A 15,039-nucleotide genomic window follows, 5' to 3' on the forward strand; every position below is an offset into this window, starting at 1 on the left:
GGAAGTTATGGGCGCCCTCTAACGGTAAGAAAGTAAGGTAAATTACTCTGACCGGCTTTATCGGTGTCACTGTCGCCAGAAGACTAGTATTTTATTGCATATTGTTATCAAGAATTAGGATTTTTCTTTTTGGATTGAAAAAACTCTTGTTTTTCGCTAAAATATAAGGTAAGATTTTGTCTTGTACTTTAATAAATTGTCAATCAATAGTTTAAACGTAAATTCCGATCATACCTACATGTATGACCACAAATATGTAAGGTGTCCCAGTACATTATGAACAGATGAATGGTTATATTACTTGTACGGAAGCAGCTTAATTTTATATTGTCTATGTTGTTATTCATTTTACACGTAGCTTTTACTATATCAAATAGCTTGATTGAGTTATACTGCAAAGTTGAAAACTGCTACCTGTAATTTTCACCTGTTTGCCAGGTAAATACATGAATAGGTAAATATGTAAACAATTACAATAGGAGATAAGCCTAATTACTGTCCGATAGCCTGATGAAGGACAATTTCAATTTTAATTTAGCCTGACTTTGACATTTAACCCTAGGAAAGTTGTTAAACCTTAGTTTATGTGTGTGAAATTTAAAGGTGAGGCCACTCCCAGTTTTAATATGAATGAAATTTATTGTACTTTTTATCGGTAGTAAAATCAGTCGGTGTATTAAGTTAAGATTGACACAAACACGTGGTCAAGATCATAAATCATTTCGCACCGCCAGTTAGTAATTTAATAATTTAAAGAGTTATTTATTACTGTTAAATATACCTTTACACTACTATATATATATGATCATATATGTGTGCTGTTTCAATGATGTTAATTATAAAAATGTCGAAATAAAAGTTCGAAAAAAGAACTTTGAAGCAAGAACGTAGAACTCTAATATATGTCTTTTTCTGGAGGTATAGTCGAGAAGTCCGTCAAAACAAAAGGGACAGAAAAACTGAAATGACTAATTATTAAATTCTAGTATTTAATGCAAGTACCCTAGTTGGTTGGATAAATTAATGTCAAATCCACTTTCTTACCCAAGGTGGTTCTCTAAACGTAAATAATACTGCACTGAAAATAAAAACGAAATATTAATCTCATCAGTTTTGGTTTCACTGAAGTTCCATTTCATTACATTCAAGTTTAATGGTTTATAGGGAACTTAAAATAGAACATTTATGATATGCATAATTTAACTTTTAACAAATTGTCAAAGATCTAGGTCTCCTTTGTCAATCCGGAAAGCTTTACACAAGACTTACACACCTTAAAACTTTCCCCAGGACATTTAAATTTATGGGGATAAATGACTGTTTACACATAAAATTTAAACAAACATAATAATACCTAACATTATATATCAAAGGTAAACATTGTCAAAACTTATACTGAGTCACCTAAACAGGTAGGTTATTAAAGATATCCAGTTACTACTAGATTAAGCTGACCATTTTCTAATACACGGGGAATCTACTTTACTGGACTTACTGGACGCACAAATGACGTTTTCTCTTGCAGTGATTCTGTGTATCAAATGTTTTGGTTATCGACTTTTTTACCGTTCTGTAGACTTTTTTCACTTGTATTATGTGCGAGTTTCATAAATACTCAAACGGAGTATCCACCAAGCACCTCCCGTGTTACAAGAACCATCCGGAGTACCCATCAAGAACCTCCTAATACTTGTCTTAATTTGACATATGAATTTAATTTTGTTTTGTATTCCAGTGACCCCTTTCATATGTTAACATAATTTAATCTTATCGGGTTCAAAGAACTTCTATTCATCCCTTTGTAAATACACATCTAACAGGACAAATCATTGATCTTTCATAAATATCAGAGCTTAGCTCCGTCGGACTGTTGCATGGTAGTCCAAATAGTGTTCGATTATCGCTGCATAGATTATAGTAGCTATCAAAATCATTAATTTCTCGTTATTTCCCGTTTTTCAAAAGTGATGTATTTTTCTTTTGAAAAATCTCTGATTGGAATACCCCTTACCAATAGTGTTTGTTATCGCTGCATATATCATATAACTGTAAATCATAAATTTATTTCCCATTTAATTTTTTCATATGTGATGTATTTCTCTTTTGAAAATTCTGTTTAAAAAAACTCGGATTTGATTATCCCTTTACAAAATAGTGCTGCATATATATCATATTTCTATGTAAATCATAAATGTATTTCCCATTTTTCAAATGTGATGTACTTTTCTTTTGAAAATTCTCGGAATTGAATATTCTTTCTTGTAATAATTATCTTTCGTAAGGTTTTTAATTTATTATACTGATATTTTGTGGAAGTTTACTATTTATTTTGAATTGATATTTAAAATATTCGGAGAATTTGCTTTTAAGTTGACGTGCATACAAAGGCGATTGTGGCTGTAGTCTGGCATGGTTGCACACAATTCAACTGAAAAGTACAACGGAATATGACTTTCCGCTTTACATCACTAGGCGCACTCATTATAAATGTTAAACACTAGTACTGTAAACTTTAAAATTTTGCATTTGGATGCATAAGAATAATCGGATAGGAGAAGCAATCCATGCCAACTACAAAAATAGTCAAAAGACAATTACCGGTCAACATACACATGATAAAGTCTTCATCAATGTCGAAACAACTTCATTTGTAAAGATCAAAATCCTCCACTTACCGAAAAAGTTGTAAATAAATTTGATAGATGTGCCATCCACACAAAATTCATTCTCCAATTACAATAGACAACGCCTGTGAGAAGTAGTGTTTTTTTTTTTTAGATCTGCTCTGCTCGGCAAAAATTTAAACTTGCGCTCTAACCGAAAATTCCTTTAAAAGACCAGAAATACGTACTGTAAAACATTGACAGCATGTTTAATGCACTGATTTCTAAACCTGCCGGTGAAAATGAACGGGGATTGGATAGGACACAAAAGGGGGACAGTCTTCACTGTAAAAAAAAAGCATGGGGACGTTCAATACCCGAAAATCCATCTTTTAGACTATAGCCCGGGACCTGGGTAGCACATACTGCATGGTTAAAATATAAATTACAAATTTGTGGTTAGCAACTAGCATATTGTCTAGCTTCTGACGTCTTGCTAGGTTCAAGAAAATAAATTTAAAACCATACAAGAAATATACCATCTGCTATTTATATAAAGGATTTTAACAGTTTTAAGTGAGAAATTAAAAAAATGTTTGACAGTATTCCAAATTCCACTTGATGAATGTAAATTGAGAATATTAATTCCTAAGCAAGTACTTCAGGTCACGAATGGGTCAATACACCATATAAAGTTACTATTGTACGCATTGTGAAAATATGTGGATTAGATAAAAGATGTTATTTTTACAGACCAACATAATACTGGGGTAAATAACATGACAAGTTCATCGTTTTGTTATGTATTAAAAAAAATCTTTGTTTTAATCACCATTTGGAACTTATAGCAATGAGGTTGTGAGAGGGTTCTTGGTGTCGGCTTCCCTTCTTCCTGTCTTCTCTTCCTGAACATGCACGAAAAAGGAAACCAGATGTCTTCTACTCACTAAATGGGTTCATACATATATTTATACAATATAATATCTGATATTACTCTTGAAAAAACCCAAACAATACAATATACAAAGCACGACAATTGAAATATTTCCACTGGACGTTCAGTACGTCATGTCCTCTCTCCACATAGAGAGCTAACTGTCTCGGTGGTCTTTTGGTAGCATGCGTATTTCGAGTGCGAGATGTCGTGTGACACTTTAGTAAGAAGCAGGGTTCATATTCATAATATATTCGCATTAACATGATTTCGCCCTGAATATGTGTTGTATTTGCCACTGGACGATAACAACCATTTAACCGTCTATTCAACCACCCCTTCCCCCTTAGTAATGTTATGAACTTAATATGACAATCATTACACTCGTTTTACACCTATAGTTGACGTTTCTTTTATTCATTCGGGGCCCTTGAGTATCAAGAGTCAACATAGTTCATATAAGTCACAGTATACAAATGCTACTGATTATTTCTTCTTTTTAACTCGTATACAAGAATTGATATGAGATACAAACTAGCTGAACGTGTCTCCTAGTTATTTCGCTATTTTGCTCTACTTTCAAAATGAAGAGAACAAACTAGAGTTTACCACGGTTCAACATTCCTCACTTTTCTCCTATTTCCCGCCATCGAGAAGACTTCGTTTTAAACCCAATTGGTATATATTATGTATAATATGCGTATTTCGTCAACAGAGGGGGTCAGAAAGACGTTTTTCCGAGACCTATGCCGTTCATGATGGCATCGACAGACTTTCCTTGACCTCTGTTTTCTCTTATATTCTCTACATACAATCTACTTCAATAAGAAATGTTACTAGTAATTCAAGCACCCTGTGTATTTAAATTTGCATTCACTCGTGCAATACAAGTGTTGAATGAAAGTAAAGTTTTCACAACTTCATGTGAATAGACCTGTATATTTATTTGTCATCTGACACCACAAAATTCCAACAGGAAAGTACGTTTCTAGGCTTCACTAAGATTGCATATCAGAACTAACTATAATAAACATCTAATTAGGGTGATAACAATGACTTTGATATGAGTTAATAAGTCGTTCAAAAAACATAAATCTACGTGTTGCGTCACACTTGATACTGTTGTCAAACTAAGGAGATTTTCGTATGCTGCTTGTCTACTATTAATATTAAATGTTATGCCAAGGTCAAATGTTATGTCAAAGTTAATTCTATTTAATTTTTCGCGAATTCCCTCCTGGATCGGCCATGCAGTGCTTAAATTGGGAATATCTGGTACTAACAGTACGACTATATTCGTTTCAATAAATGAAATAACACTTTATACAAATTAAAATTCGTGCGTCTGGATTTTGAAAGCTTTTTCTGAATTTACGTTCTTTGACTTTAATACTTCTTATAGCTTATCATAACCGCGGGACTAACAGTTCAACAGCAGTGCTAGCGACCCAGTGAAACGATTGAATCCTAATTTTCTTTAAATAACATTTCTCACTTTCATTATCAGTAAAAATCTTAAAGAGTTTTCATAAATATATGCTATTGAAGTCTGTGCCGTAACCGCCAAGATTGAATAAGAGCACTTATTGTACCAGTTTGCCACGGAATCGAATTAAATTAATATGCATATCAATGTAACATTATTTCCAAATTAGAACACCGTGCAGTATACGGCGCTAATCTTTATATTTTATTTTGTTTCCATAAAATTTAATTAACTTATAAAATTTCACATTTTTGAAACGTGTTAAATCACACTTTTAATACATGTTATGTGAAATATTTCCCTGTCATGTTTTTTTGGTTGATAGATGAACAGGCTAATCTTTTAGTACATAATTAAGCTAATATCAAATGGTAATGTAGCTATTTTTTTTAAGTTTCGTGTTGTTAAATAGTATTTACGAAAACATTTTTCAAATAGATGAATTATTCAATGTTTTGTTTGTTATTTCGGAAAAGAATAAACCTTATAGTACAATGTATTGCATTTAAACGTTTTGAAAATAAAAAATTCCGACTTCTAATCTACCAGATGAACTATTTGTTCTGAGACAGCAATAATACACAGCATTAAAACAAAAAACCTATAAAGGCAAAACAATATTTTAATGACAGAAAAATGTCTAAGAAAAAATGTTTTTGAATTTAACAAAATGCAGTCGGATGGACATAATCTTTAGTGACGAACAATAAGAACATTGCCGTGATGATCACCTTGAATGACCAAAACTGACATCCAGTAGTAAAAAGAAACCTATGTTTGGCAAAGTAGACTTCGTACATTGTTGAAGCATAGATGTTTAAACTTTCATACATCTATATATGGTTATAGACTTCGCTTCAGCATCATTTTTGCAAAACTTGGTTTACGAATCCGAAGACCCCAGCATGTCGAAAGAAGACTGTCGCGCAAGCAGAACATAGAATACATCAGCATCGTTATTCGTGCTGTAGGGTAATTTTATATTTAACCGCAATAAAACTCGAGGACCATATCGACTTTTATCACATATAACTGTTGTAATTACAATAGATCGTTCAATAAAATTCCAATAAAACAATCGCACATCCTGGCAATCACCAGTATTAATAGCAATTGATTTAACTTGCTGTATTGATTACACGATAATTTTAAGGAGTATATGTCTAATCGTCTTAAGAAGCAACAACGACTATGCATGCCTAAGTACTTTGAAATATATACAATCGTTTACTTTTACAAATTGTGTCTCGGATGGCGAGTTGTCTCATTGGCACTCATACCACTCATACCACTCATCTTCTTATATCTACTAACGTTCATACTAGATTCGACTTGTATTGCCATGATTACTGGATCAACCTTTATCAAAATTACTACGCAAGGCGTTGACAGCAGTGATGTAAAAATATACCAGTATACTAGTACATGTAGGTATAAAAAACAAGAAACAAAACAAATAGCCCGTGGCAACCAAATAAGTTTAGCTGTTTTTGTAAGATTAACAATTATCTAGCAGTCGATATTCTATATCAAAATGTGCTATAGATGGAAATATAGTCAGCCATGCAGCAGTTTTTGCTACCGGACCAATAATACTATTGGGCTATTACATGTAGAGATGTTCAATCGTCCATCAAGCAATTGTGCATGTATTTCGCATACACCTATTTATTGCATATACGTACAGGAAGCAAATTGAAATTAAGGAAGAATAGTACTAGTTATAACTTGAAAATCACGTTTGATATAGATGCCATAGGATCTGCACATATATAGGAAAGAATGAATATGGTGTATCAATTATAGTGAAACAAAATCACTATACACGCACAAGTTTAAAAAAATGCAACACAGGAACAGCGTTTTGATTGTTCTGTATCTCTACGCCATAGTGAGGCCTTTGACAAGTAGCTAAAACTCGCATCTCATTACAAACCTAAATCTGTGGGGTTACCAGAATAGATAATAGTAGACCAAAGAAAAAAGAATGGAACAAGAAATATAAAAATCTAATAAGGAAAAGAAAATAAAGCGGTGCTGAAATATGGATTAGAGAATTATGGGCATAAAGTAAAAAACAAAGAAAAATGTATATAATTTTATAACTCGTGAGTGGGCCTATTCTAATCAGGCCTCACTTATATAGATATAGCCCCATGCTCTAGTCTAACATTTACAATTTCAACTTGTTATACGGTCTGTAATTCAGATGTGTTATACGGTCTTTAATTCAGATGTGTTATACGGTCTGTAATTCAGATGTGTTATACGGTCTGTAATTCAGATGTGTTATACGGTCTGTAATTCAGATGTGTTATACGGTCTGTTATACAGATGTGTTATACGGTCTGTTATACAGATGTGTTATACGGTCTGTTATACAGATGTGTTATACGGTCTGTTATACAGATGTGTTATACGGTCTGTAATTCAGATGTGTTATACGGTCTGTAATTCAGATGTGTTATACGGTCTGTAATTCAGATGTGTTATACGGTCTGTAATTCAGATGTGTTATACGGTCTGTTATACAGATGTGTTATACGGTCTGTAATTCAGATGTGTTATACGGTCTGTTATACAGATGTGTTATACGGTCTGTTATACAGATGTGTTATACGGTCTGTTATACAGATGTGTTATACGGTCTGTTATACAGATGTGTTATACGGTCTGTAATTCAGATGTGTTATACGGTCTGTAATTCAGATGTGTTATACGGTCTGTAATTCAGATGTGTTATACGGTCTGTAATTCAGATGTGTTATACGGTCTGTTATTCAGACAATGCATTAGTTTTGTAAACATAAATAAAGGTGATGTGATATTTAAATTTACCACTTCTTCGAGAATTTGATCGTTGATATACGGTAAAGGACTAGAAATTTCCACCTTCTTTATTATTTTTCTGAAATTATAAAATCATTCTATTGTAAACTGTACCATTTAAACTTTTAACTGTATTAGATATTTGAGAAAGCATTATGTACATTTAAAAAGAAGTTTGGTTTGATAAATGATATAGGATGCGCATTAGACAAACATTTACTATAGATACCTTGTTTTGTAGTATATTTAATACGTACCTTGAGATGAACAAAGCGGAATATATATAAATGTATTTTAAATGTGTGAGAAAAGGAGTATTGTGATTTGATGAATGATTTTTTTCAAAGCCTTTTGTTTCTCGGATGACACTTTTTACAAAAGAAAATATATATGACTGATTACTTGATACTTGCTGTACGTTCACTAGCAAGTATTTCATGCATATTGAGGCTTAGAATGAATAAAGACGTGACTGCGTATTAATACATCCCGCACAACTTAAAGAACACCTAACTCAAACTAAAGCACTTGAGCTTTACTGCCAGACAAGTGATGTCTGTTTTACCTTGGGACATATTATTACAGTATTAGTCCCAGGTTTCAGGACTTTGTGCGTAGCATTTTAATATAATTTCTTTATTTGCAAAAAAAAAAAACAAAAACCAATTTTGGTTATGGCAAATACAAAGACAAAACAAACATAATGAAAACTCGACATTATTATAAGAAATATGATAAAAACAGTTATTGTTCTCCTCTCCTCAGTTCTTATGACTCTTTAATAATAGAAACAACTGCTTAACGAACAGTAACATATACGAGTAAGGGAAATTTGACTATAAAATGAATTATCTAACATCGCTAAAATTTCCAAATGTACGATATTTATCGCATTTGTCAAATAGGAGCTTCACACTTATTTCTACAAAGCCAGATAATGATTGGTAGCAGTTTTCTAATCCATTCTATAAATACATTTATTAAATGGTGTTTTTTTTATGCTTTTAGAACAAAAAATCAACGCGATGGCCTATAGACCTATGGCATATGGTCTGACGGGGGAGGTGCAACGAAAGGTTTGTATTGATAAATCTACAGTATTTTTTGTCCGAAAAAATGTGCATTTGAAACAATGGACTGTGCATATCTCTTTGTGTTTTGAAATGCCTTGTTGGACTGTCTCATTTTAAAACACTACCATTTGTCATGTTTTATCTCAGTGATATTCACGAATCTATGTAAACACAAGATTTCTTCAAGACAAAATATATCTTGAGAAAAAAGTTGCAGTTGAAATTTTTGTTAATGATTTAGTGAATATGTGAGGGAAAGAAACAAGCACAGTACTAGTCTTGGTCCCATGTTTTATGAAGGAGGAATTTTTTTAAAGTTTTTGTTTAAATACAACAGTTCCCTTCAAATGATTTAAATCATAAAATATTAACATCCTTCTTTTTATTATTTTCAAAAGGAAGTTTTTGTTCCTGTAAACCTGCTCACTTTGATATAATAGACGAAAATGTGATTAAACTTCAAAAGGTGTAGATAAACGATATTTATACAAGTATGTCATCATTTTGAAATGTACACTTTACATAAGTATATAGACTGAAAGGAATACATGATAGGTATAGAGATCCTCAGGATATCTAAGGTCAAATGCATGTTTTGAGTAGGTTTGGTTTATATTTTCTATTGCATAACATACGATTTTTTTATTTATAGATTAAAGGAAAATATGATATAAATTTAGAACAAGAGGCCAGAATCTGGATTGAGGATGTCCTTCAATTAGAGTTAAAAGAGGTGACTTATTTTATAGAATACCGACTTTTTTGTTTAGAAAAATATAGAATAAAGAAAATGTATCTTAGCTTAATTTCAAATTTAGGATATGCAAGTTCTCACATTTTATAAGGCTAAGTTTATACACAGAATTAATGTTTATTACTCGTGAGGTTTATTATGCTACCAAAAAATCTAAATTTAGAAAATGAAAATATATCTATCTTATAAAATGTTTTCAGAAAAGAATGGCGGATCATATCATCTGCATTTTAATTTGCCAGAAGACAACAAAATATATCTTACAAATTATTATTTTACAAAACTTAGTTATCTGAGTTATCTCCCCATATTAAGTAAATTTCACTTCATTCATGTTTTTTTTTAAATGTAAACAGGGAGCAGATCCAAATCAAGCACTAGGCCAAAGTGAATTTCAACTATGTTTGAAAGATGGTAAAATATTATGTCAGTAAGTACATTACAGTGTATCCTAGATCTAAATTATGTTCAAAAATAATTAATTTTGATAAATATTTGTTCAGTTAAATAAATTATATATATATAATTGACAAAGATAAAAACATGAGGATTGATTGCAAGGACAGATAAACAATATATTTTCCTTTCAATTATATCATTGTAAAAGTTGTTTAGATTTCAAGATCATTATCTTGTTCTGTTTGGTTTTCTATTGAAAAAAGACAAGTGTACAATCTGTAATTTTATCTCCTAAGGGGAAGTAATCCGGTTTGAAATTTAAAATTTGGGTCATCTCAAAGTTATTTTAGAAAAAGATTTGGATAAAGTTCAGGTTTACTACTTAATGAATGATTTACTTAGGACTTTCAGTGCTTAAAAAATATGAAAAGAAACGGGTTTACCCCAAGAATAAAATGAATATAAAAAAATACATTATTATTTATGTTAATTTTTTGTTTCTTTTTTCAGATTAATAAATACATTAAGTCCAGGTGCTGTGAAAAAATTAAATGATGGGAAAATGGCATTCAAAATGATGGAAAATATTTCAAACTTTTTAACAGCTATAGAAAAATATGGTGTCTCACGTCATGATTTATTCCAAACTGTAGATTTATATGAAGGACAAAATATGGTTCAAGTTGTTAATGCAATACATGCCTTAGGCAGAAAAGTAAGTATTTTGTTTTGCCTTCCAAAATTAATTTTACTGTCAAAACCAAACATCCTAAATTTGCCGTGTTTAAAGGTACATAGGTTGAGATGTGGGATGTACAAGAATAAAACAGCAACACAATGAAACAAAAAGCCAAATCTAAAAAAAAAAGATAACAAGAAGTGTATTAAAATTGACAAAGGTCTGATAAAAATATGTCAATTTTATATCAATCACCCTAGAGCCTAAAATAGTTTTGAATGAATTTATCAAAGATGAATTACTTGAGTTTGTTCTGGATAAGCATTAATCACATATGATTGTTCTTTGCTTAATGATCAGTGGCCAACGTTTAATTCATATATATTCAGGATGAGTGAAACTTTTCCAGTCCAAAATATGAAAATGAAAAAATAAAATTGCAATATCCACATGTTGGGTTCAACTGACCTTTACTTCATTGCATGGATCAGTGATAAAGGTTAAGTTTTCAAGGTCATGTATGTATCTCAGGTTGTAAGAAATATACTGCAGAAATATGTCAACTATATTTGTTGTGTGTAAACAGGATTAGGGAGCTACCATTTGATTTTTATGGGGGGCTAGGATGAAAAATTTTGTCCTGCTTTTTTTTTAATTGTAATCCCTGTCCTGCCTTTTTATTTTTTACTCTATTTGGTCCTGCCTTTTTTTTTACTAGTTTATCCTGACTTTTTCATAGAATGATTGCTAGGTTAACTTGCCTGGCAGGGTTCATTTGACCTTGACCTCAATTTCATGGTTCATTGATGAAAGTTAGGTTCTGTTTTAAAGGGGAGTTTCTAGAATATTTTAAACTATTAGTGAACTTTATTTGGGGTATGGTTCAACGATTGTAAGGTGAACATGTCCATCTTGCATAGTTAATATGATCTTAAATATGCAGTTATGTGGTACCTGTAAGTAAAACTTTAGACTTTCCACTTGGATGCAATCAAGATACAAAAAAAAAAAAACTCACCAAAGAAACCAGGCTCATAATTTTTTCAGAATTGCTTTTTGTCTACAAAACTCATCTGTGGTGTGCTTTCTGTTAAAAAAAGAGATACATGAAAATGTATACTATTGATAATTGCTTAAAACAAATTATGAACGTTTCAGGCACAGAAAAACGGGTTTGATGGACCAGTCTTAGGTGTTAAAGAAGCAGAATCAAATCCTAGAAATTTTTCAGACGAGAAAATGAAAGCTGGACAAACTGTTATAGGACTTCAAGCAGGAACAAATAAAGTAGCCTCACAAGCTGGCATGAATTTTGGGAAATCTCGGTCAATTATTGACTAATGAATTAGTATAAATGTTATATAAAAAGCTGCTTTGACCATGTGAAACATGCGAAAAAATCACCTGCTGATGAAAGTATATTTCCAGTTTTACTTGAGTGCTAAAAAGCATTTGATCACTAAGTTAATAAGTCTAGGTTTGAGGCAATGAACAAAAATATTTAATCAAAATGATTTGCTGGATATTATATTTTATATTCAACCATAAGATTTGAACCCTTCCCACAAAAGAATTTATTTTCATAGCAATTATTGCATGTGCATTTATTGTTAACTCAAAAATACAAAAACAAATGAGGATTATGATTGATATTAATAATTATGAATCAATTAGATAAATTCATTTAAGGATGTACTTAGGTGAGGTTTTAGAATTTATGTCAAATGTTCGGACTCCTTGGTGTTTTTCCATACAATATAATGTAAAGTATTTTGCCCTATAACACCCATTTATTTTTTCACATAAGACTTAATAGCTCATGAAAATTCATTTACCAAAATTTTAGAAGATTCTTGATTTTCTTTCTTTTGTTTTGAGACCCAAATAAAACCAATGCTAATATAAGGTAAAAGTCCGAGTCAGCCTTTTCCTGCCATTTTTTAAATCTCAAATATCTCAAAAAGGAGGTCCATGACCTGTCAATATTTTTAGCTTATCTTTATCCTTAATAGATGCTCTACCAGCTTATAGTATCAATTTTAATTTCTTAATTTTTACCTAACCTCACCTAAGTACATCCTTAAAGGTATTTTTTTTACTCTTCTAGTTTATTGAAGGTTTCAGTGTATATCAACAACTCGTTGCTTCCCCTGTCCTTTTTTTTGCACCAAAACCATTGTGTAAAAGACTCTGGTTAAAATACTGTTGCATTTCAATGAAATATTTTTTTAAAACTATATTTGAATCTGTTACTGATCTGTCTTTGTCTTGTAATTTAAGGATGTAAGTGTTTGTTATAGCCATTGTTTTTGAATTACATGTTCTGCTTTTAATTTAACTGTAGAAATATATATGCATTATTTGCTTGTGTGTGCAAGTTATTACAGTTATGGGAATTTTAAAACAAAACCACAAAACCACTATTATGGTCCATTTGAATTCCATTTTGCTATTTAAACTGATTCTGTTGCTTTTCAATTAGAAAATCATTCCTTCTTAGTATAAACAATCTTGCTTGATTTTATTTCTTATGTCTAAGTATATATTATTTTTATTTTTAGAAATGGAGTGAATCTTTTAAAAAAAACCGTCTCCTTGTTGCTATATTTGTCAAACTTGAAATAAAAAAATAAGTGCTCATTTGTTTAAATATAAATGTAAGTTATAAAATACAATGATAACATGCAATTCTTCTATTTTTATGAGTGTCAAGTACAAGTATCACACAGAAACTCTTGAGTGGTACTAGGTTTCTGTGTAGTAAGCAATCTTGTCCAAAAGTAGATATTTTACCACTGATTGTATTTTTGTGTGTGTGAACATATTCATTATTCTATCTTTTGTAATTCAAGGTGAGATAATTGCTATATTTTAGTATCTGTCTTGATTACATATTTGCATCAATCAGCTTTTAAAGTAAATAGAATCTCAGAATAGAAATCTCTTATGCATTTACGCTAGATGGTTACAAAGCATAGTCAAATTTCAAGTACTGAGTTGCAAAAAAGATCAACTTACCAACAATATATTGAACACCTACATTGAAGGGTTAAAGCAATTTACAAAAATTAACTTTGAATTCTTTTATTATCTTGTTTTTAATATGTGAACCATAAGTTATCAACATTTTCAAAACATTTTGACTGTTTTATTGCATTTAATATTGATTATTATTTTTAATCTTTATTTAAAACAATTTTATGACAGATGACTTTAAATTTTCATGGGGGTCATATAAGGAAAAAATAAGTTGTTTTTTAACGTCCAGTGGAAATATTTTTATACATATTCTTGACGATCATAAAGAGAAAGATTGAAAAACATATAATAAATTAGTGTTAATAAATGGAAAACTATTTTAAGTCTTAAACAGAAAATTTATATCTATTAACTGGAAATATTAAATATTGTCTTTTCTACATTCAGACATGTGATATAAGAATTCAACAAAGTATAGTGAATGATGACGTATGAATAATGTTTAAACCAGCATCTATGAATTTAAGGATAACCTGCCTATATTAATTTTTTTTCAAATCTCCAAAGATGAAATCCATACCATTTCATGACATGAACCAAACATTAATTGAACATTAATGTGAGGTATAATCTTTTTATTTTCACTTCATGCTTGAATGAATATAGAATGTTTATGGTAGTATAGTTTGCTTATGTCTTCTTTCATTTATTGAGCTAGCTAATAATATATATCACTTAACAGAAATAGTAAAGCCCATATTTTAAAAATATTCCTCAAATTTTAAACATAATTTTATTTCTTCTTGCCAAATATTATGATGTATGCTTGTCCTGATATTATGCACAACTTTGAAAAAGCAGACTTTTATTTCTTATGCAGCTCATGTATGATAATGGGACCAATTTTTTATTTGTATAAAAATCCTATTGTTTTAAGTATTATATATCCATATGCATCATGGTCAACAATTTTAGTTCATTATTGAAATTTTACATATTGTTAATAAATTTATATACACACTGAATATGTTTTATGTATTTTTTTAGTTTACAGAGTAAATTTGTCTGCTTCCACTGTATCATATCATGTTTTTTTTTGAGATTTTAAAAGTAGAAAAAAATCTCAAAATTAGACTGACTTGCAAGTATTAACCATAAATATGAATTTGGTAAACTTATTAAAGCTTTGAATTAGAAAAAAAAACAAACTATTTAACCAAGGCAAATATCTAGTTTTACCAGAAATGTTTGATAATCTACGATTTGATTCCGATTTGGGCAATTTCAAGCTCAACTTATTCAT

General features: G+C 30.6%; 1 protein-coding gene across 1 annotated transcript; it reads left to right on the plus strand.

Annotated features, from left to right (window-relative positions):
• Nucleotides 1–14,761, plus strand: LOC139486036 (muscle-specific protein 20-like). The gene is made up of 6 exons (XM_071270728.1): nt 1–168; nt 8,861–8,928; nt 9,578–9,658; nt 10,036–10,109; nt 10,589–10,793; nt 11,916–14,761. The coding sequence occupies exons 2-6, from the start codon at nt 8,878–8,880 to the stop codon at nt 12,096–12,098; spliced, it is 594 nt and encodes a 197-aa protein (XP_071126829.1). The 5' UTR covers nt 1–168; nt 8,861–8,877; the 3' UTR covers nt 12,099–14,761.
• Nucleotides 14,762–15,039: the final 278 nt, after the last annotated feature.

The sequence above is a fragment of the Mytilus edulis genome, chromosome 8, assembly GCF_963676685.1.
Source record: "Mytilus edulis chromosome 8, xbMytEdul2.2, whole genome shotgun sequence".
Lineage (NCBI taxonomy): Eukaryota > Metazoa > Mollusca > Bivalvia > Mytilida > Mytilidae > Mytilus > Mytilus edulis.